Source organism: Hyperolius riggenbachi, chromosome 11, assembly GCF_040937935.1.
Source record: "Hyperolius riggenbachi isolate aHypRig1 chromosome 11, aHypRig1.pri, whole genome shotgun sequence".
NCBI lineage: Eukaryota > Metazoa > Chordata > Amphibia > Anura > Hyperoliidae > Hyperolius > Hyperolius riggenbachi.
The window spans coordinates 137599772-137622505 of NC_090656.1; the positions used below are offsets into that span (position 1 = coordinate 137599772).

Sequence of the window (22734 nt, forward strand, 5' to 3'; positions counted from 1 at the left end):
ACTGATATCAATGCAGTACTATCAGACAACATATGCAAACAAGACAAGTGTGGATCCAGCCGTAGGTCAGTGTTAGATATAGCGTTAGTGCGGTAGTAGGAGGGATAGTGTTTGGTGAAGCAGTAGTAAAGAGAATAGTGTTAGGTGGTAGTAGAAGGGTTAGTGTTAGGTGTAGTGGTAGTGTGAAGGTGCCCAAACATCTAGTGATGTATGGGCATATCGACTAAGGGACAGATTTCTCTCTGATTGGAGATCTGTTGGCAGCCCATACATCGCAGATTCGCAGGCCTATTTCCAATGCATGAAATCTTTTGGGAATCGGTCTTGTGATGCCGCCGATCTCGCCTGGCTGCAGGTGCTTCTGCATTGTAATCTCTCCTGTCCGGTTGCATCGACTCCCAGTCTTCTCTGCTGTCTCCACCAAGTGCCACAGCTGTCACACAGAGCGCCAGCACGAGGTGATGCATATGCCACCTGGTGCATGGGTAATGTCACATGCGCCTGAGGGAAGCAGCAAAAGAGACCAGAAGTTGCCGCAGTTGGACAAGTGAGATTTACAATGCACAGGCACCTGGGGGTGGGACATTTACATTTGGGAAACAGCAGCTAGTTGTCCGTCGGTTGTTGCGCTACTGTAGCTGTAAAATTAGTTTCACTTACCTGGGGCTTCTGCCAGTCCCCTGCAGCCATCCTGTGCCCACAGCATTTCTAAATGATCCTCTTTTCCACCGCCGCAGCTCACTTTCTCTTCTGGCAGTCGCCATCCACTGCGCCTGTGTGTCCTCATTCGCGCTCCCAGCGCTGGGAGGGTACTGCGCAGGTGCAGTAGAGATTTTCTCGTACTGCGCCTGCGCAGGATGTTCCTGGCCACAGGAGTACGTATGAGGTTGCACGCGGCCTGGGCTGCGCAGGCGCAGTGGACGTCGACTTAGAAGGCATGAACAAAAGTGAGCCGCAGAGGAGGAACGATTGGAAACAGCGTGGGCACGTGACGGCTGCAAGGGGCTGGCAGAAGCCCCAGGTAAGTGGGGCAGAGTCCTAATGGGAGTTACATGTTCAGGTCCGCTTTAAGTCAACCAAACTCCCATGCAGCTTTCTCTAGTGTGGTGGAACCCCCCTTTTACAGTGTGCCAAAAACATATATACAGACACACACAGTGTTACCTCCTCATCCCCTCCTCTGCCTCTTTTCTGTGGTAGGCAGCAGGGTCCCCTTACAATTTCACCCCTTGCAGGGAATGTCCTGTGTAAAGCACTGCAGTGGCCTCCAATAAAAAAAAAAAGCTCCCGGTTGTGTGTGTGTGTGTGTGGGGGGGGGGGGGGGGGGGGCGGAGTTTCTTCACTACAGTAGCCAAACAGGACAATTTTCCAATGGTAGGCTTCAGTAGGCAGCCTGCTAACATGGGGAAGAATCAGGGGGAGGAGGATGCGGAGCTCTCGCTCTGGACTCTGACCTGACATTACAGCTACAGAACAGCTCCGTCAGGCATCAGATCAGGCAGAGTGCCTAGGAACTGGGAAGGTAAAGAGCTCACTGCAGGGGGCGGGGCTTAGCGGGACACTCACTGGGGGCGGGGCTTAGCGCGATCCCCGCTGGGGGCGGGGCTTAGCGAGGAGATCGCACGGCCGCGTATCTGACACAGGACTGGCAGCTGTAATAACAGCTGCTGCTGCACAGCGGCCCTGCTCATGTGAGCAGGCAGCGGCCCGGGGGGAAATCGCCCCCTGTCCCCCCGGGCCAGTCCGCCTATGTGCTAGATCTTTGTTCCTGGTTCTAGCCATCCTGCCCTGAGTTCCCTGTTCCTGGTAATATTGTTCCTTGATTCCCTGCTCTATTGATCTCCCGGTTTGACCTTGTACTTTGTATCACCGACTATTCTTTGCCTAGTGATTACTGTACTGTTTGATCTCCTGTGTATGACCTATGCTTGCTGACTATCCGTGTGTCTCCTCCTCGATTGTGAATCTGTATTTTGTATATATATTTCTAGGTTTATATTGTGTTTACTATTCTGGATCCAGGGTCCGTGTGCACACAGTTCTATACACTGGATCTACTCTGCATAACTCGCTTTATGCAGAGAGGTCCTTGTATAAACCCTGATTTTCATACCTTTGTATACTGATTGAATATATCTGTCTGTATTATTTGATGCAGTGTATGTATGTATGTAGAATACGTTGCCTGCAAGTCAATGCTGATTGTTTCCGTGCATGAGGTTAATGCACAGCATTACTTTATTTTCATTTAATAATAAATTCTTATTATTCATTTACTCCTGGTTTGTCAGTCTTTTCCTAACAGTGACATCTCTGCCTGGTTGCGGGTTTGTGCATTTGTTCCTGTTTTGCTCCAGGTGCAGCGCACAAACTCCATGCAAAGATAACGATCCCCTTGGGGTTGTGTTGTGTTTTGTTGGCGTTTTCTGCCTTGTTGGGCTTCTTAACTTTGTTATTTTTGGTGAGGCATCTCCCTCTACTCCCCCTAGTCCATAGGATGTTGGCTCCTTCAGGTTCACCCTCCTCAGATGGCCCTTGACTGTCAGCTAAAGTCTCCGTCTCCAAGGACTGTATGGGTTCTTCACCCTCACTGATTGTTTCCAATTCAAGTTCTTCTGTATTATCCACCTGTTGGTCACATAAGTTCTTATTGCAGGGATCATCTGCTTCTTGATTAGGTTTTGTTACTATAAAACCATCTCTTTCAAATTTTTTATACTTTCTTTTGTTTATGTCATCCTCAAGGCTAGTTAGTCTCATTTGAATGCTATATTCCATACTTTTAAATAGTTAATTCTCCTGATAAGGTTCTAGTTTGGCATATGTTTGCCTGATTTCCTCACTATTCTTCATTAATTGCATCTTTCGTACTTCCAGAACAAACTCCAATACTTGCATAGAGAAGCCCCGGAACATGCGGTCCCAGGCCTCTTGAATAGTCTCACTTTGCAAATCATAGGCCAAGTTTTTGGTGACTGCAAATCCTGGTGGACTAATTCCACTAGCATGGTATCTTTCCAAAGTATATACTTCCCATAAGTTTTTTGTTTCTTGGAAAAGCATTTTTTCAAGTGAACGGCATTGGGTTTTAATGATGTCATTTTCAAAGAGGTTAGTGGGCTTGCTAACCTCCTGTTGAAAAAATCTTTCCAATCTATCAAAGCGATCTTGTCTATAGTGCCATAAATTCTGGCTAATTGGTAGCTGATGAATGTTGAATGAAAACAGTATTGAAACATATGCTTCACTAATATGGTTCACTATGAAAGAATTTGGTGAAGATACTTATCTTTGATTAGAAAATCGACCTTACTGACATGACTCACTGTTCATAAAACTTGTTTGAATAAACTTCTCTATATATTTTTATAATTTTTTCATTTTTTATAATTTGTATGATTTTTTAATAATTTTTTATTACACATTTTTATCCTTCATATTAGAGAAATGATTAGAAGAAAATTTAAACTATAAAGACCAGAGGTGCCAGTTAGGTAGATCGCGATCTACCGGTAGATTGCGGAGGGTTTCATGGTAGATTCATGGTAGCAGTTGGCTGATGGTGTAATGGTTAAGGGCTCTGCCTCTGACACAGGAGACCAGGGTTCGAATCTCGGCTCTGCCTGTTCAGTAAGCCAGCACTAATTCAGTAGGAGACCTTTGGCAAGTCTCCCTTACACTGCTACTGCCAATAGAGTGCGCCCTAGTGGCTGCTGCTCTGCTCTGGCGCTTTGAGTCCGCAAGGAGAAAAGCGCAATATAAATGTTATTTGTCTTGTCTTGTCTTGTCTAGATCCCGACCCCACTACATTTTGCATTCTGTATATACAAATGTGCTCCTAAAATTGTACATAGGTAGATCATTTTGACTTGCTATTTTTTTTAACCCCCTTGGCGGTATGAAAAATACCGCCAGGGGGCAGTGCAGCAGTTTTTTTTTAATTATTATTTTTTTAAATCATGTAGCGAGCCGAGGGCTCGCTACATGATAGCCGCTGCTCAGCGGCATCCCCCCAGCCCCGCCGATCGCCTCCGGCGATAGGCGATCAGGAAATCCCGTTCAAAGAACGGGATTTCCTGGAGGGCTTCCCCCGTCGCCATGGCGACGGGGCGGAATGACGTCAGCGACGTCGGGATGTCATTGGGAGACCCGATCCACCCCTCGGCGCTGCCTGGCACTGATTGGCCAGGCAGCGCTCGGGGTCTGGGGGGGGGGGGCCGCGCGCCGCACCGGATAGCGGCGATCGGGCGCGCGGCGGTGGCGATCGGGGTGCTGGCGCAGCTAGCAAAGTGCTAGCTGCGTCCAGCAAAAAAAAAATTAAGTAAATCGGCCCAGCAGGGCCTGAGCGGCACCCTCCGGCGGCTTACCCCGTGTCACACACGGGGTTACCGCTAAGGAGGTTAAGTAGCTCACATGCCCAAAACGTGTGGGCACCTCTGATAAATCGACTATTATCAAAAAAAACTAGGAAATCTTAAAATTGAAATATATGCTTCACTGGTATGGTTCACTCAAAAAACTTTTTTGAGATATTAACTGTTGATTAGGAAATTTGTTTTATTAACACTGTATACTGTAGAAAATCTCTCTCCTATCCAATTTGGCTTGGTTATTTAAAATGCTGTAAAGAATGACCATATGTAATACTGCTTTTGAATTTGGTGACTGTATGTTATGCAAGGTTTGAGCGATTTATGACCATTATTATTTTTTTATTTTTAGAAAAGGTTTTATTATAACAATCCAGTAGAAATCCTCCTCAGAATGCCCGTGCACATTTGATGCACTTTGTCTATAATCATAGGAGGACTTTGCCACACCAATAGTAAAGAACTATGTGCTAGTGACAAACTAGTGTATGGGATTGGCTAGCGCTCCTTTAAGAATGTTCCACCTTCCCCTGTGAGCCAGCTCTGACGTACGAAGCTGCTTAGCTTCTTAAATGTGCAAGCGATTGGCCGAGAGGAGAGACTTCACAACCAATCGGAATCCCGGGGCCAGACTTCCTGTTCTGGCGTGGAGCGTGAAAATCTGCATTCCAGGACCGGGTCTGTTGATCCAGCACTTTTTACCTACACTTGCGCATAGACTCTCCCGCATAGCCGCCAGCCAGCTACTGGGATTGAGCGGTCCTGGGGGATCCCACGGACTAATTGTACCTGCGGTGGAAGTGGTAAGCTCTGCTCCACACACCTGTACTAGTAAGTTGCTTCATATCATATTGGAAAGAACTTTGGCTCTTATTGAACTGATTGGAAACACATTTGGGACTCTTTTTTTACTCCTTATCATTTTTATCTACAGCCGGCACTTGTGGGCTAGATATCAGGAAATATGCGGCCACTGCGTGCAGTTAGGAATCTGACAATTTAATCCCCAGGTTGCACGGCAGTGAGTTTGTGTGGATGTATTGTGGATTTGAGTGAAGCAAGATCCTGCTAATTTTTATGTGCACTACAAATACAGTATATTTTACATATTGACTGTATTGCTCTGTGATAAATAAATTTGTTGAAAAACAATCCATTAGTGCACCCTAGATATCTGTTTACTATATTTTTATAGCTTGGTGTGAGGAATCTCCAGAACTGGGGTAGCATTTTGCTATTTTAACACTCCAGACGCAATACATTTATTTACAGTAAATTTAAAATTGGGGCTTTCTCCAGCCCACCGTAGGCTGCAAGGTCCCCCAGCATCCCCCTGGCTCCATTCTGGGTCCCTCGGGCGGCTCCGTTACCGGCGACATTCCTGCTGAGTGTCGGGCATTTGCTTCCTGATCTGTGACGCTCCTTGTCATCACGCCGGCCACTACACGTTATCACGGCGACCAGTGTGACAGTCTTGCGCATGCTCGGTTTTCTAACTATGAACCGCGCATGTACAGGACTGTCACGCCGGCTGCCACGATGAAGCGTAGTGGCCGGCGTGATGATGAGGAGCGTCATGGATCAGGAAGCAAAGGCCCGACACTCAGCAGAAGTGTCTCTGTTAACAAAGCCGCCCGAGGGACCCAAAATAGAGCCAGGAGGACGCCAGGGGATCTCGCAGCCTACAGTGGGCTGGAGGAAGCCCCAGGTGAGTACCAATTTTAAATTTAAACCACTGCTCAGGGTCCCTTTAATTACTTAAAACCAATTTTGTTGAAGTAGGCTGGATGTCCTGTATTATTTTGAGATCTCACGAACATCAAATTTTGGGTTCACGAACAGAGAACACGAACATGCAAACCGGGCGAACCACCATAGACTTCAATGGGCAGGCGAATTTTAAAACCTACAGGCACTGTTTCTGGCCATACAAGTGATGGAAAAGTTGTTTCCACCTGGATAGGGGCATGCCAGAGTCGGGTTTTAACCCCTAAAGGACAGAAATCATAGTACATTCCTACAAATAATGTGCTTAATGTGGCAACAAATAGCAGTAGTGTGCACAGTTATGGGTTTCAATGGGCTGTAGAGTATCACACCCAAAATAAAAAACAGAAGACCGATGTGCTAGCCCTCAAAAGGGCTATTTGGGGCACTTTCAGCAATTAGTCAGTGAGGAACAACACAGGCTGAACTAATGCGTTCCCTACCTATCTGCAGCAAGTCTGACCCTGCTCTCAGAGCTAACAGCAGCCAGCAGAGAATGAATCCAATATGGCCACCGCAATTGCTTTTTAATAGGGGGGTGGGGGATCCAGGAAGTGGTGCTAGCTGATTGGCTGCCATGTGTCTGCTGACAGTTAGGTAAGAAGTCAAAGTTTGGGCCAAGGGGATGTATAGGGGCAGGTTGAACACGCCAAATGCTCGCAGTTCACCGAGAACGTGAACAGCGGAAATTCGCCGGCAACTGTCTGCTGGCGAACAGTTCGTGCCATCTCTAGTCTTATTAAGAAGCTTTGCAAACTGTAAAAAGAAATAAATAAGCATAAATATCTAAAGGCCCAATAGCACAAAGGGAAACAATACCGAAATTACCATGTGTATACAAAATAGATGAAGAACGGAAGAGATACAGCCAGCTGTAGCATACGCCAGTCCCGAATCATATATGCCAGTCCAACCAGGATCAGCTGGCCCATTGTGTAACAATATCCCGTGGCTGTGCTGGTGAGGGCTCGTGATTCTGTAGGTATCCATTCCACAACTGTAAAGAAACATCAATGTTAAACAGCAAATAGAGCACCTTTAGGAAGTACTTGTACACAAGCCTGAATGGTTTCTTTGCAGCCATGTCAACCCATGTATTTTTTTTTGTTTTGTTTTGTTCTGTTTGTAAATTTTCTATGTTGGGTGGGAAGAACCCCAAATTCGCATGTGCAAATTTTTCAGAAGACCATAAAACATCAGCTGGTTCAGATATTTTGCATGAAACGCTGAACTAATCCTGAATTTGGTAGGTGTAAAATTGTGGATAAATATGAGACAATCACACTCATATAAAGGGTACATTCCCTGGATTCCTCTCCAAATTATAGCACACAATAATTAATTAGGAAAATAATGTCCTGCCTCCCCTTTGGCCAGCCAGTTCTGCTGCATGATTTGTCAGGGCTTTGCCATATTATTTATATCTATTAAGATTTTTCCTCCAAGTCCTGTACTGACTGTGGATTGTTCCCATGAAAACAGTTTGCCTGTACCTGGTGAGGAATCCTGAAATAAGTGTTATTTGACCCTGTGATCTGGGTCACAGCATATGATGTGCCCCTGTGATGAATACGGTGCTGGGCACTGAAGTGCTACATTTGTGCTGAGATATTATTTGTGACTGATATTTTTTTTATTTTTTTTTTTAGTTATTGGAGGATAATCTCTCGGCTCCATTGGATAGTAGTTTCTGGTACTTTCTCTTTCATTGACTGCAGAGTGATGAAGGTATTGAGAGGACATTGATATGAGTAAGAAATACTGTCATCCTCATCCATGGTCATTTTGTCTTTTCCCCCCTTTAAGGAAACTCTGAGTTTTTTACTTTTGTAATTCGCAGGGAAAGCCGTTTTGTTTTTTTCTATTTTGTATGCTGAGACACTCTTATGGTGTATTTCATACTTACTTAGACTGTAGGAGTTGAGAATTATACCAGAGAGGGCTGTTCCAGTCAGGAACCGGAACACACAATACAGGATGTAACTGGGAGCAACAGATGCACAGATTCCAGCCACACACATTTGAAGGTTTGACCATATGTTCAAAGGTCTACGTCCGAACCTGTGAGGGCAGTATTTCAAAAAATGTTATTGTAAAGTTTATAATGAAAAACTAAGACCAAATGTGTTATTATTTTTATGACATTTTGTTTCTAGCATACTTATAATATAACACATTAAATCAAATTTGTGTCAAACCTTTCATATAAGGCTACCCACATGAACTTAAGGTAACTTCTGTTTAGCGTCTGTCCAGTGTTCATTATTGGTGTCTGTGTCCAATGAGTAGCTATTCTCTCATACACGTGTACCTTTAACAGGTAGGGGACATGTTAAACCAGGATGGAAAGGGACCAGAATTCCAAACTTTCACAGCTCTCATTGCCCAAAAGATAGGAAATAAGTCTCCTAATGGGTCTAAATGTGTGTGACAACTTTCAAATGCTGAGAAATTGCCCCAACAAGGGTATACACAACACAGAATTCCTTATAGTGGCTCCAACCACCTACCCCAATTAAAAATCTAGTTAAAAATAATAGAGTTTCATTTTAAGCTATTCATAATTTAATTTAAACAATATATACCGTATATATGGTTTCCGCTTTGTTAATCAAGGCAGATCATATTATACATCACTGGATATACTGTAGCACTGGATCTAAGGATGTACCATATCAGAAAACGTATTTAAAATTACTTAAATTACTTAATTAAAACACACATACAGCCAGATCCAATTCATTATTTCTCCTAAATTTTGTCATAGGAGATAATCTTCTTTTCATCTCCTGTTTAAAATTACTTTTTGCTCACTCTGCAATTGAAAAATTACCAAAATGTAGGTGAAAATGTACTGCTAAAATTATTCTGAGTATTTTCCTGCTTGCTGGTGGTTTAAAAGGCATTGGGCCCGATCCAATTAACTTGTTCTCCTACATTTTCTCCTAGGAGGGGCCATTGTATTTATAATCTGAAAATATCGCTTAGGAGAAAACTTGAAAAAGTGAATCAGATCAGGGCCGCAGAGGCTTGAAAGAAATGTGGGACCATGAAATGGTCATCCTATTGCCTCACCTACCCACAACCCCTTGCTATCTTGACACAGTACATGCTGCATCAATCATCTCTTCATGATGTGTTGGAAAAGGATGTTTTTATATGAATTGTAGCATAAGAAGAATTGCAATGAAGCAGTGCCAGGGCCTGTGCTATTAACTTATTTAAAATTATTGGTTTGTTTATATTAACTTCACCCAGTAACCACAATCAATCATCAACCTCCACCCAAAAACCCAACCATATGGTTCAATTAGAAGTTTTGAAATGATAAAATCTTACTTGTCAGAAAGCCCACCAAACACAATGGATCCAACCAAAACCCCAGACATGTAAATGGACTGAGCCAGACGTCTTTTCCTGTGATTACTGCAAACCAGGTCCCACTGCAAGAAAGCAGGTTCAGAGTGGACGAGAGAAAAATGTAAGAACTAGAAAATCACAATAAAATATAGATGTAAAATCAATTAAAGTATATTTTCAAAGTAGACAATAAATAAGTTGTAATCGTTCAAACATAATCCGCATTCGACTTTTTCTCACTCAAGACACAACTAAAATGTTAATACATGCTCTTATAGGACTTGATTCACTAAGACAAATAGCATGCCTTATCAGAGATAGCACACCTTATCAAACTTAACACGCCTTAGGGGGTGTGGCCAAGATGCAGAACAGCTAACAGCTAATACAGAGAGCTCTGCCATCCAACACTTGGAAAACCCTGTTTATTCCAAGCTGTTTCTGCAGAAAACTGCTACATTTACTCACTAAAAGCTCTGCTCTTACCTGGGCAAAACTGGAGTGGTACGACCCAGCGCTGTCGCCAGAGCGAGAGGTACACCTCCCCCCAATCCCGGGCAGAGGAGAAACAGTAGGCCCAACTAGACCACATAGAGCGTTGGCGAGATACTCCCCATACGAAGACGCCACAATCAGTGGCGTAGCTAAGGAGCTGTGGGATCCGATGCAAGTTTTACACGGGCCCCCCCAAGCACTCTATACATAACAATTGATACGGTGCACCAAAACCTGCCAATGGAAACTACAGTGTCAGAGGTGCAAGAAGGGGATGGGGAACAGTTTGTTAATGATTACTACTATTCACAGTATCTATAGAAGTGATTATTATGAACACAGGACCAATAGAGAGCTAATACTGTAGTTGAGGGAGGGCCCTTCGGGGCCCCTCTGGCCCAAGGGCCCCGATGCGGTCGCTACCTCTGCACCCCCTATTGCTACGCCCCTGGCCACAATGTCCCAGCGCACAAACAGAACGACCAAAGACAAGGGGAAAGCAGACCAAGCTCACTCCCCGGAGCATCTGAGCACCTCTCAAGCACCTCCAATATCTATCACCAAGCACAAGCAGGCCCCCGCAGAGACACCGGTCCCAGACCACGAGGCAGATCAAGATGGAGACCAACCAGCTCCACCTAACCCATTTGAAATAATAGATGCCATCAAACACTGCCAGGCAACCCTCACCCTTAAAATAAATACTTATGAGGCTGGTATGGGGCTACTGCATCAAGACATGTCGGTGCTAAGAGAACGTACGGTTGCCGTTGAACAAAGAGTTTCAGATCTGGAAGATGTACAGCAATCTCACGTTCGAGCCATCCCAAGAATGGAAAACGGCTAGATAACCTAGAAGCAAGAGCTATTGACGCAGAAAACTGAAACAGAAGAAACAATCTAAGACAATTAGGCTTACCAGAAGGCGCTGAAGGGGAAAACATCCCAGATTTCATGGAGTCCCTGCTCTGTAAGCTGCTCTCAGAAGATACCTTTTCTCCATATTTCCTCATCGAGAGAGCACACTGGATGCCAGCTAAGAGGGGCCCCCCTGGGACTCTTCCGCGGCCTCTAATATTCAAACTCCTCAACTACCGTGACAGAGACTCCATCCTTGCAGCAGCAAGGAAAGCAGACGATCTTTCATATGAAAACACCAGATTGATGCTCTTTGCAGACTTCACTGCAGAAACTCAGAAGCTACGTAAATCCTTCACGCAGGTAAAACTCAAGCTGAGAGAAAGAAAAATAATCTACGCCATGATGTTTCCAGCAAAGCTAAGAGTTCAAAACGGTGAATCTGTTTTTTTTTTTGATAAAACAGGGGACGCTATGTCCTGGATCGAAGCCCTCCCTAAGCAGAAATCCTGAGCCTAACTCTATGAAAAAGACATTTTATAATCCTCAAACTGCTTTATCTCCCTCTTTCTGGTGTTTCCATAGACCCTCTGTACTAAGTGTCACTAGAGATGGCCCGAACCTTCGATTTTAGGTTCGCAAACCTCCCACAAAATTTTGGTTCGTGCAAACTTTCGCGAACCGCAATACACTTCAATGGGGAGGCGAACTTTGAAAACTTGAAAAATGTATGCTGGCCACAAAAGTGATGGAAAAGATGTTTCAAGGGGTCTAACACCTGGAGGGGGCATGGTGGAGTGGGATACACGCCAAAAGTCCCCTGGAAAAATCCAGATTGGACACAAAGCAGCGTTTTAAGGGCAGAAATCACATTGAATGCTAAATTGCAGGCCTAAAGTGCTTTAAAACATCTTGCATGTGTATACATCAATCAGGGAGTGTAACTAGAGTACTGCTTCCCACTGACACACCAAACTCACTGTGTAACGCACCGCAAACAGCTGTTTGCGTAGTGACAGCCGTGTTGGACTGGTGCGCACCATGGTGAGAGTGCAGGCCGTGGCAGTTTTCAAGCCCATATGGTTGCCGGGCTGTGGTAGCTCAATGATAGAACAACAGTGACTGTCCAGCTGATCAAATTTGGTCTGTCCACAATGAATCAATGACCTTATCTTTGGTGTGCCACCCATGGCCGTTTCTACCCCCGTGCGGGGCGTGCCGCCGCCCGGGGCGCTGCTGGGAGGGGGGCGCTGTGATGGAGGGGGGAGCCGCAGCCGCGGGGAGGGCAGCCCGACCTCTCCCTCCCTCTCCCTGGGCCGCCCTCCATGCGATCCCCCCTCGGACGGAGTGCAGAGTAATGCGCAGGGAAGCGCTACAGAAAACTACTCACCTCGCTGGCTCCAAGCGCTGCTCTCTCGCCGCCAGTCTCCTCTGTCTGCCTACACGCTGATACACACACACGCTGCTTCCTGTTTAGCAGCGTGTGTGTGTGTATCAGCGTGTAAGCAGAGATGAGACTGGCGGCGAGAGAGCAGTGCTTGGAGCCAGCGAGGTGAGTAGTTTTCTATAGCGCTTCCCTGCGCATTACTCTGCACTCCGTCTGAGGGGGGATCGCATGGAGGGCGGCCCGGGAGAGGTCGGGCTGCCCTCCCCGCGGCTGCGGCTCCCCCCTCCATCATGGGGGGCACCTACCTAACCTATACTGGGGCAGCTACCTATCTAACATATCCTGGGGGGCACCTACCTATCTAACCTATCCTGGGGGGCACCTACCTAATCTAACCTATACTGGGGGGCACCTACCTATCTAACCTATACTGGGGGGCAGCTACCTAATCTAACCTATACTGGGGGGCACCTACCTAATCTAACCTATACTGGGGGGCACCTACCTAATCTAACCTATACTGGGGGGCACCTACCTAATCTAACCTATACTGGGTGGCAGCTACCTAATCTAACCTATACTGAGGGGGCAGCTACCTTATCTAACCTATACTGGGGGGCACCTACCTATCTAACCTATACTGGGGGGCACCTACCTATCTAACCTATACTGGGGGGCAGCTACCTATCTAACCTATACTGGGGAGCAGCTACCTATCTAACCTATACTGGGGGAAGCTACCTATCTAACCTATCCTGGGGGGCACCTACCTAATCTAACCTATACTGGGTGGCAGCTACCTAATCTAACCTATACTGAGGGGGCAGCTACCTAATCTAACCTATGCTGGGGGGCACCTACCTATCTAACCTATACTGGGGGGCAGCTACCTATCTAACCTATACTGGGGGCAGCTACCTATCTAACCTATACTGGGGCACCTACCTAACCTATACTGGGGGGCAGCTACCTATCTAACCTGGGGGGCAGCTACCTAATCTAACCTATACTGAGGGGGCAGCTACCTAATCTAACCTATACTGGGGGGCAGCTACCTATCTAACCTATACTGGGGGGCACCTACCTATCTAACCCATACTGGGGGGCAGCTACCTATCTAACCTATACTGGGGGGCAGCTACCTATCTAACCTATACTGGGGGGCACCTTCCTAACCTATACTGGGGGGCACCTTCCTATCTAACCTATAGTGGGAGCATTAACTTATCTAACCTGTATTGGGGGCACCTACCTACCTAGCTAGTCTATACAGGTGACAACTATACTGGCTACCTATATTGGAGGCACCTACCTAACTAACCTATACTGGGGGCATCTACCTATCTAACCTATGCGGGGGGCAACTATTCTGGCTACCTATATTAGAGGCACCCACCTAGCTAACCTGTAGTGGGGGCACCTAACTATCTAACTTATACCGGGGACGCCTGCCTATCTAAGCTATACTGTGGGCAACTATACTGGCTACCTATACTGGAGGCACCTACCTGGCTAACCTATACCGGAGGCAACTATACTGACTCACCTATGCCTGGCTACTTATACTGGGGGGACCTATAGCTGGCTACCTATACTGAGGTACCTATTCTGGGGGAATCTATACTGAGTGCAACTAGACCTGGCTAACCTACACTGTGGGCACCCATACCTTGCTTCGGGGGGGGCGCAATTTTTACACCCTCGCCCTGGGTGCATTTTAGCCTAGAAACTGCACTGGTGCCACCCCCCGAGACACTCATATAGCCGGCGGTCATTGCTTCATTGTGATACGCAAGCCCCTTCACTGCGGCAAGGTAATGATCACGAAGGGGAATAGGCACGTGTACATGCCTTTTGTTTTGTTGTTGCAGCTGCAGTGCAGACAGAAGAATTAGGCAGGCATGTACACGCACCAGACAAACTATTAAAGCGGCCGCTGCTAGCAGCGGCCTTAAAAATTCAGGAATCCGCCTGGAGTCCTGGACCCTGTTGGTGGAGGCGGAGAAGGCAGTCAAGCGGCCTGCAGGCACAGCAGTGTGGGAGCGACTTAGTCTTGGGTCAGGCAGCCAGTCACATGGCGTGCAGGCAGAGATGCTGTGTGTGGGGACTGACTTAGTCTTCGGGCGGGCAGTAGCCCTCCGGGATCCATGCCTCATTCATTTTGATAAAGGTGAGGTACTGAACACTTTTGTGACTTAGGCAACTTCTCTTCTCAGTTACAATGCCTCCAGGTGCGCTGAAGGTCCTTTCTGACAGGACGCTTGAGGCAGGGCAAGACAGAAGTTGGATGGCAGATTGGGACAGCTCTGGCCACAGGTCAAGCCTGCGCACCCAGTAGTCCAAGGGTTCATTGCTGCTCACAGTGTCTACATCCACACTTAAAGTGAACCTCCAGACTAAAAATCGACTCAGCAGCACTGAAAAGGCCTGGTGTTTCTTTAACAGTTTCACATAATCAGAACTTTGTTTCTCTTATACAAGCCTCATTTTTAGCTGCACAGAAAAAAACTGCCCGGGCTTTTTTCCCCTGATGCTGTGCAAAGCATGATGGGATTTCTGATGTTGTTGTTCTCGTTCTGCTGTTTTGGTGCAATTTTTTTTTTTTTACATTTTGAATTTGACATTTGTAGCCTAGCGCATGCAGCTGGGAGGGGTTATCAGGACAAAGGACAGTTGGAACTGTGTCTTATGCTCCTTGTCACCTCCTTTCAACCAAAAATATGGCTGCCCCCATGACAAAGATGGCAGCCCCCATGAATCACAAACATTTGCCTGTTCTTTTAAAACCGGGTGGGTAAAAAATTATATTACCTATCTATTGTAATAAACATAACTAATGTAACTTAATGACAGTATGTTTGTTTAGGCTGAAGTTCCCCTTTAAGGCCAGGTAGTCGGCTACCTGCCGGTCCAGGCGTTGGTGAAGGGTGGATCCGGAAGCGCTAAGGCGAGGCATTGGACTAAAGAATGTCAGCATGTCTGACATCACCATGAGATCGCTGGAGCATCCTGTCCTTGCCTGCGTGGACATGGAAGAAGGATTACTGGCAGTGGTACCTTTATTGCGTTGTGCTGTGACATCACCCTTAAATGCATTGTAAAGCATAGTTGCCAGCTTGTTCTGCATGTGCTGCATCCTTTCTGCCTTCTGGTGAGTTAGTAACATGTCCAGCACTTTGTGCCTATACCGAGGGTCGAGTAGCGTTGCCACCCAGTACAGCTCATTCCCCTTGAGTTTTTTTTTATATGGGGGTCCCTCAACAGGCTGGACAGCATAAAAGACGACATCTGCACACAGTTGGATCCAGACGTACTATCCATCTCCTCTTACTCTTCCTCAGTGACATCAGGTAAGTCCTCCTCCTCCCCCCAGCCACGAACAATACCACGGGATCGTCGAGCAGCACAAGCCCCTTGTAACGCCTGCTGCGGTTGTTCTTCTGCCGCCACCTCCTCCTCCTCCAAAGAAACACCTCCTTATCATCTGAGTATGACTCCTCTTCCCCACACGACTCTTCCTCCCCCCCCCCTCTGTGCTGCCGCAGGTGTTGAGGAAACATCTGATTCTGATGTAAATTGCTCCCACAACTGTTTCTACCGTAACTGTTCCTCTTCACGCTCCTCCACAGCTTGATCCACCACTCTACGCACGGCACGCTCCAGGAAGTAAGCGTATGGGATCAAGTCGCTGATGGTGCCTTTACTGCAACTCACCAGGTTGGTCCCCTCCTCAAACGGCTGCATGAGCCTGCATGCATTTCACATCAGTGTCCAGGTCGGGGGCCAGAACATCCCCATCTCCCCAGATTGTGTCCTTTTACTGTAATTGTACAGGTACTGGGTGACGGCTTTCTCCTGTTCTAGCAGGCGAGAGAACATGACTAGGGTCGAATTCCAGCGAGTCGGGCTATCACATATCAAGCATCTCACCGGCAAGTTGTTTCTCCGCTGAATGTCCGCAAAGCGTGCCATGGCCGTGTAAGACCTCCTGAAATGCCCACACAACTTCCTGGCCTGCTTCAGGATGTCCTCTAAGCCTGGGTACTTTGACACAAACCTTTGAATTACTAGATTCAGCACATGTGCCATGCAGGGTACATGTGTCAGCTTTCCCAAATTCAACGCGGAAATGAGATTGCTGCCATTGTCACACACCACGTTGCCGATCTCCAGCTGGTGCGGGGTCAGCCACTGATCCACCTGTTTGTTAAGAGCAGCCAGGAGAGCTGGTCCAGTGTGACTCTTCACTTTGAGGCAAGACATTTCTAATATGGCGTGACACCGTCGTACCTGGCATGCAGCATAGGCCCTGGGGAGATGGGGCTGTGTAGCTGGAGAGGAGATCACAGCACCAGTAGAGTTGAAGTGCCACTCAGCCAAGGAGGAGGAGAAGGAGGACGACAGCGAAGAGGATGTAGCAGGAGGAGAGGAGGTGGCAGGAGGCCTGCCTGCAAGCCGTGGAGGTGTCACAAGTTGGTCCGCTGCACAGCCACGTACTCCCTGCTTGCCATCAGTCACCAGGTTGACCCAATGGGCTGTGTAAGTAATGTAGCGGCCCTGACCGTGCTTGGCAGACCAGGCATCCGTGGTCAGGTTGACCCTTGACCCAACGCTGTGTGCCAGAGATGACACCACTTGCCTCTAAACTTCACGGTACAGTTTGGGTATCGCTGTAACGATCGGTGTAACACAGAGAGGGTCTGATTACCGGTGATCTGCAGTATCACCGAGAATACAGATATATACCTGATTATTGATGATCTGCAGTATTACCGATAATCAGATATATCTCTAACCTCTGGACACCTGAGTGATAAGAGTGTTTGGTGCAACAGTAATACTTTGAGGAGAGCACCCGAGAGAAGGGTGCTAAACAGTGGGAGATAATGCTTGAGATCAGGTTCCTTCCACAAGTCTGAAGCTCCCCGAGGGGCGGAGCTAGGTAGAGCATGGGAAGGACAGAACGTGAGTGACACCAAAGAGGAAGTGTCACTGACAGATCTGCGAACTATCTCTTAACAGGAGAGAGAGTTCTCGAGGTCGGACAGGCCAGGTCATTAACACACGGACAGATAAAGTACAGAGACAGTATACAGGGGCAGAATCCTAAGACCAGCAGAGTTTGGCAACAGAGTATCAGAATAACAAAGGTACAGAATCAGAGATCAGAAGAATGGTCAGGAAAGCAGAAGGTCATAACAGATAATCAACAATGCCTAGGCTTGAGTGTGAGCTCCTAGATTCTCAACACTCCTGGAACTAGACTAGATAATAATAATGATACAGATGGTACAGAATTCCTAGACTAAGGTGTGAGTTCCTTGGCCATCAACACCTTGGAAACTGGTCTAGATAATAACACAGATAATAATACAATTCCTGGGCTAAGGTGTGAGCTCCGTGATCATCAACACCTACGAAACTGTCTAATAAACACAGATACTGACAAGGTCTGAGTGCTACCACGTAGTGATAGCAACGCCAGACACCAGAGAAATGACCAGCACCCAGTATATATACACCAGCGCTCTCTAGCGCCTCCTCTAAGTGCTGGACCAATGGAAGTTGCTGAAATTGTCAGCTGACCGGCCTGGTCAGCTGACTCCCCTCTGACTGTCATAAAGGCCCTGCCTCTCTGCGCACGCGCGTCCTCCTGAACCAGTGTGGACTATCAGTCCCAGCCACACCAGACATGTGTTGTAATGTTCCTGCTGTGTTGAATGCGGAATCCGCCGCACCGCTGTCCGTGCGTGCAGCGTTTTCTCCGTATACAGCATCACTGACAAGAGTAGGCCTATGCGTGCTACCTGCCGCGTCGGACGCGGAATCCGCCGCCCTGCTGTCTGGGCATGCGGCGGTTTCTCCGCGCTCCGACTGCGCGCTAGCTGCCATGTTGAACGCGGAATCAGCTGCCTTACCTTGAGCACTAGTCAAGTAGCATAGGAGGAGCACCACAAAACTGAGTAGCGATCAGTGTGCCACGGTCTTCGTCCCAGTGTCCCTTGGGACGCACCAACACCAGCTTTTCTCCAAAGAGAATGGAGGGGGGCCACGTGGGACCCTTTTGGATTTTATCGCCCAATTACATGGCTGTTGTTCCTACATAAAGCTGACATCTCATAGTGATCATAATAGTATATCTTTCCTTGATACGCAGATCACTAGGGAAGGGGAGGTGTTAATTTCTGATTTGTATGTCAAAGACACTGACCGTAACTCAGTGCTGCATTACGGAAGCTTTCATCCCTTGTCAACCAAAGAAAGTATTCCCCTAAGCCAGCTTGGGAGAATAGATAGAATAGTGAGCAAGGAATCCAGTCGTAGACTTAGGAGAGAAGAGATGTCTGAGAAATTTCGGAGGAGGGGCTATCCACCACATACTTTATTGCCTCGTACAGGTGAAAGAAAAAAGAGCCGGATCGGCCCACGTATGCCATTCGTGTCGACCTTCAGTGCCTGCAGTGACATGGTGTCACGGGTGATTCGCAGGCACTGGCGGGTCCTCACTGATGGCTTTCCGCAGGTGTTGGAGTTCCGATATCCACCCATGATGGCCTTTAAGAGGGCCCCTACCATACGTGACAAGGTGACACCTAAGAGACGGCCACGTCTTGAGGGTAGACGTATTGGCATGTTCCCCTGTTTGGGTTGTCACATGTGTGGTATGGTTCTGAAGGGGAACAAGTTTACCCACCCTTCACGTGGAAATTCGTTTAACCTCGATCGCTTATACACATGTGACTCGACTTATGTCGTTTATATGCTGAAGTGCCCTTGTGGCTTGGCATACGTGGGGATGACGACGCAACGGCTCAAAGATCGGATCTCTTCGCATAAATCGGCTATACGGCATAAAACGCAGGGCCTATCGGTCTCCGAACATTTCTCAGCTCTCAGACACTCCGTATCTCAATTAAAGGTTACAGTAATTGATTCTGTTCCACCGGACTGGAGGGGTGGTAGTAGGGAGACTGAATTACGCAGGAGGGAGGCGTTCTGGATTAGGCGGCTCGGTACTCTTGAACCGGGCGGGCTTAATCGAGAATATGATTTGGGTTTCTGTGTCCATGCACGTTGAACTGTTTTTTTCCAGTTTTTGTCCCCTTTCTGTCCCAGCTACTTTTTTACTGTCTGATTGTTATAAATATTGTATCTATATATTTGAGATAAGCCTAATTGCTTTTTATTTTGTCTTGTTTTTAGATTTCCTGGACGGTGGTTCGGCTGACCTGTATTGGGTGAAGTATATAAGTCTTTTGCCTGTGGTTTCTCATATGTTGGCTATTAGTTTTGGGTGGGATATTATCCTACTCTTGAACAGAGTACTGGATGCCTTATGGCTCCTTTACTCTATCCTACTGTTCCATTTGTGCATTTATTTTTGTGCCCCCTGTTTCCGCGTGCTTGCGGAGGCTAAGGGGACGGATTTCAGCCTATCACAGCGCTGTGTGCTGTGTTTGTGGTTGCTACGGAGACCGTTTGGGTCCCGTAGCGTCATATCCGGTTTGCCGACAGGAAGTCGGCTTGTGGAACGCAGGTGGTTACGAGACAGGACGGTCTCGTTGTTACAGCGTGCAGTAGCCCCATTGGTCCTCTTTGAAGGATAGAGGAGGGGCCCACTGGCGCGTATACTCTCGCTGGGGCGCATGGAGGTGGCGTCTAGCGGTGTTTGGCAACATATGGAGATTTGATACAGGTATTGGGCTTGTGTGCTTACACGTGTGTTTTTTTACATGTTCCCCATCAGGTCCGCCGTTAACTCCGCCCACTAGGACACCGATTGGTGGTTTTACTGGGGGAGGGAGATTTAAGGACTTTGCACAAGGGTGTTTGCTATGGCTACTGCAATTTGATAAAGGGCTAGGCCCGAAACAGCGACTGTCATTGTACTGCCACTTCATATGCAATAAAAGAGCTTTATACTAAATTACCTTGAGCACTAGCGGCGGCTTTTCCGCGTTTCCTCACAATCGCTTTTTTAGATAAATAATTGCGGCCTGGTATCTTCCACTGCGGTGTCTCAATGGCCACAAAGTTTCGGAAGGCCTCAGAGTCCACAAGCTTTTATGGTAACAGCTGGCGAGCTAACAGTTCCGCCACACCAGCTGTCAGACGCCGGGCAAGGTGGTGACTGGCAGAAATTGGCTTCTTCCGCTCAAAGATTTCCTTTACAAACACCTGCAGTGTTCTCCCCAGAATTTTTTTCCAGCCGGGTGGCATGAAATATTAGCCGGGTGGCATGAAAAAGTAGCCGGGTGGGGCAAGTTGAAAATGCATGGCAACTGTGCTTACAGCATAGGAGGAGGTGAGGAGGTAAGCCGATGACAGCCGGGTGGTCGCCAAATCTAGCCGGGTGGAGCACCCGGCTAAAAGAGCCTGGGGAGAACACTGACCTGGCTGCTGTGGGAAGAAGAGCAGGAACCGCTCAAGGGCAGAGGCGGAGTGGAGGAGGGTGGCTGTGAAGGTGCAAGGGAGAAAGTGGCTGAAGATGCTGCACCTGAAGGAGGAAGCGGAGAAGGAGGGTGGCTTTTCTTTTGTGTGCTGCTTTTGCTCAGGTGCTCTTCCCATTGCAGTTTGTGCCTTTTCTCCATGTGCCATCGTAAGGCACTTGTCCCTACATGAGTGTTGGCCTTTCCACGGCTCAATTTTTGGAAGCAGAGAGAACAGATGGCATTGCTCCAATCTGAGGCAGACACATGAAAAAATTTCCAAACCACTGACCCCCCCTGTGGTGATGGCACTATGGTGGCATCAGCAGCTAACGTTGAAGGGCATGTTGGCTGGCTGTACATAGGTGGCGATACATGGCGCCGGACACTGCCACCAGCTTTTCTGATGACGAGCTCCCCCTGGAATTCAGTTCTGGGCACCACATTACAGGAAAGATATTGCAGTTTTAGAGCAGGTGCAGAGATGAGCAACAAAATTGATACCTGGGATGGAAGGTCTCAATTACCAAGAAAGGTTAGATAAACTGGGTTTATTTAGTCTAGAGAAAAGACGCCTTAGAGGAGATCTAATTAACATGTATAAATACATCAGAGGGCAATATAAAAGCTTGGCGGATTAGCTTTTTGTCCCTAGGCCTTCTCAAAGGACTAGAGGACATGATCGGCTCATGGAGAAAAAACGTTTTAGCCATTTATTTAGGAAAGGGTTCTTTACAGTAAGAATGATTAAGATGTGGAATGCATTACCACAGGAAGTAGTTATGGCAAATTCTATACCTGCATTTAAAGAGAGTCTGAAGCGAGAATAAAACTCGCTTCAGCTTTTATATTCAGCAGGGGCATGTGTGCCCCTACTAAAACGCCGCTATCACGCGGCTAAACGGGGGTCCCTTACCTCCCAAATCCCCTCGTGGAGTCCCGGGGATCTCTTCCTGGTGAGGCAGGGCTAATGGCCGCAGCCCTGCCTCCACGCGCGTCTATCAGCGTGTATCTCCGCCTCTCCCCCGCCCCTCTCAGTCTTCCTTCGCTGAGAGGGGCAGGGGAGAGGCGGCGATGCGCCGCTGATAGACGGCACTGAGAGGCAGGGCTGCAGCCGTTAGCCCTGCCTCAAGAGCAGCAAAATCAATGACCAAGTTGGTCGTGGATTTTGCAGGGGGGGATTTGGGAGGTAAGGGACCCCCATTTAGCCGCGGGAATATAAGCTCTGAAGCGAGATTTATTATCGCTTCAGTGTCTCTTTAAAGGGGGCTTAGATGCTTTCCTTGCGTTGAAAGACATCCATGGCTACAATTACTAGTAATGCCCAATGATGTTGATCCAGGGATTTTATCCGATTGCCATCTGGAGTTAGGAAGGAATCTTTTCCCTTTTGGGGCTAATTGGACCATGCCTGTAAAGGTTTTTTGCCTTCCTCTGGATCAACAGGGATATGTGAGGAAGCAGGCTGGTGTTGTACTTTGGTCTCTGGTTGAACTCGATGGACGTATGTCTTTTTTCAACTATGTAACTATGCTTCTTTCAGGAACTCGTCTCCTCCTACTCCTCTCTGACTCCCCCTCTGAACTGTCCCCTTGGTCATCTTGTCTATTAGGAACCCATGTGGGATCCGTATCATCATAATCATCACAATCATCCTGCCCAGCTTCGCTTGCCTTAGACACCTCCAAAACTGCACCAACAGCAGGTACTTCATCATCCTCCTCCTCACACATTGCCGCCTAGCTCAGACATATGAGGTGGTGTAACTTGCTTAGCGCCTTCATCTGGTTGTAACAATAATGGCTGTTAATCAGTTAATTCCCCACCAATTAACTCCTGCGAAGTGTCAAATGCAACAGATGTGGTGCTTGTAGTAGCGCTGGTGGCTGCGGAAGATGAGGTGTTCTGTGTTAAATACTCAACCACGTCGTGACAATCTTGGGCGTTGATGGGACGTGCCTAGGGTTGCCAGGTCGGCTGATGGAGAAAACCGGACAGGGGGTGGAGTTAGGGGTGGAGTTAGGGGCGGAGTCAGAAGCGCACTTTTATGTAGAGTGGGGCTAAGCAA

At 47.5% G+C, this 22734-nt stretch overlaps 1 protein-coding gene across 1 annotated transcript in view; it reads right to left on the reverse strand.

Annotated features, from left to right (window-relative positions):
- Positions 1-22734, reverse strand: part of LOC137537885 (solute carrier family 22 member 6-B-like) — a 145849-nt gene that overhangs the window by 83788 nt on the left and 39327 nt on the right. The window contains exons 2-4 of the mRNA XM_068259830.1: positions 9477-9580; positions 8044-8198; positions 6966-7134 (exon numbers count right to left, since the gene is read on the reverse strand). Coding sequence (XP_068115931.1) covers positions 6966-7134; positions 8044-8198; positions 9477-9580 — 428 coding nt within the window. The remainder of the gene's footprint in view (positions 1-6965; positions 7135-8043; positions 8199-9476; positions 9581-22734) is intronic.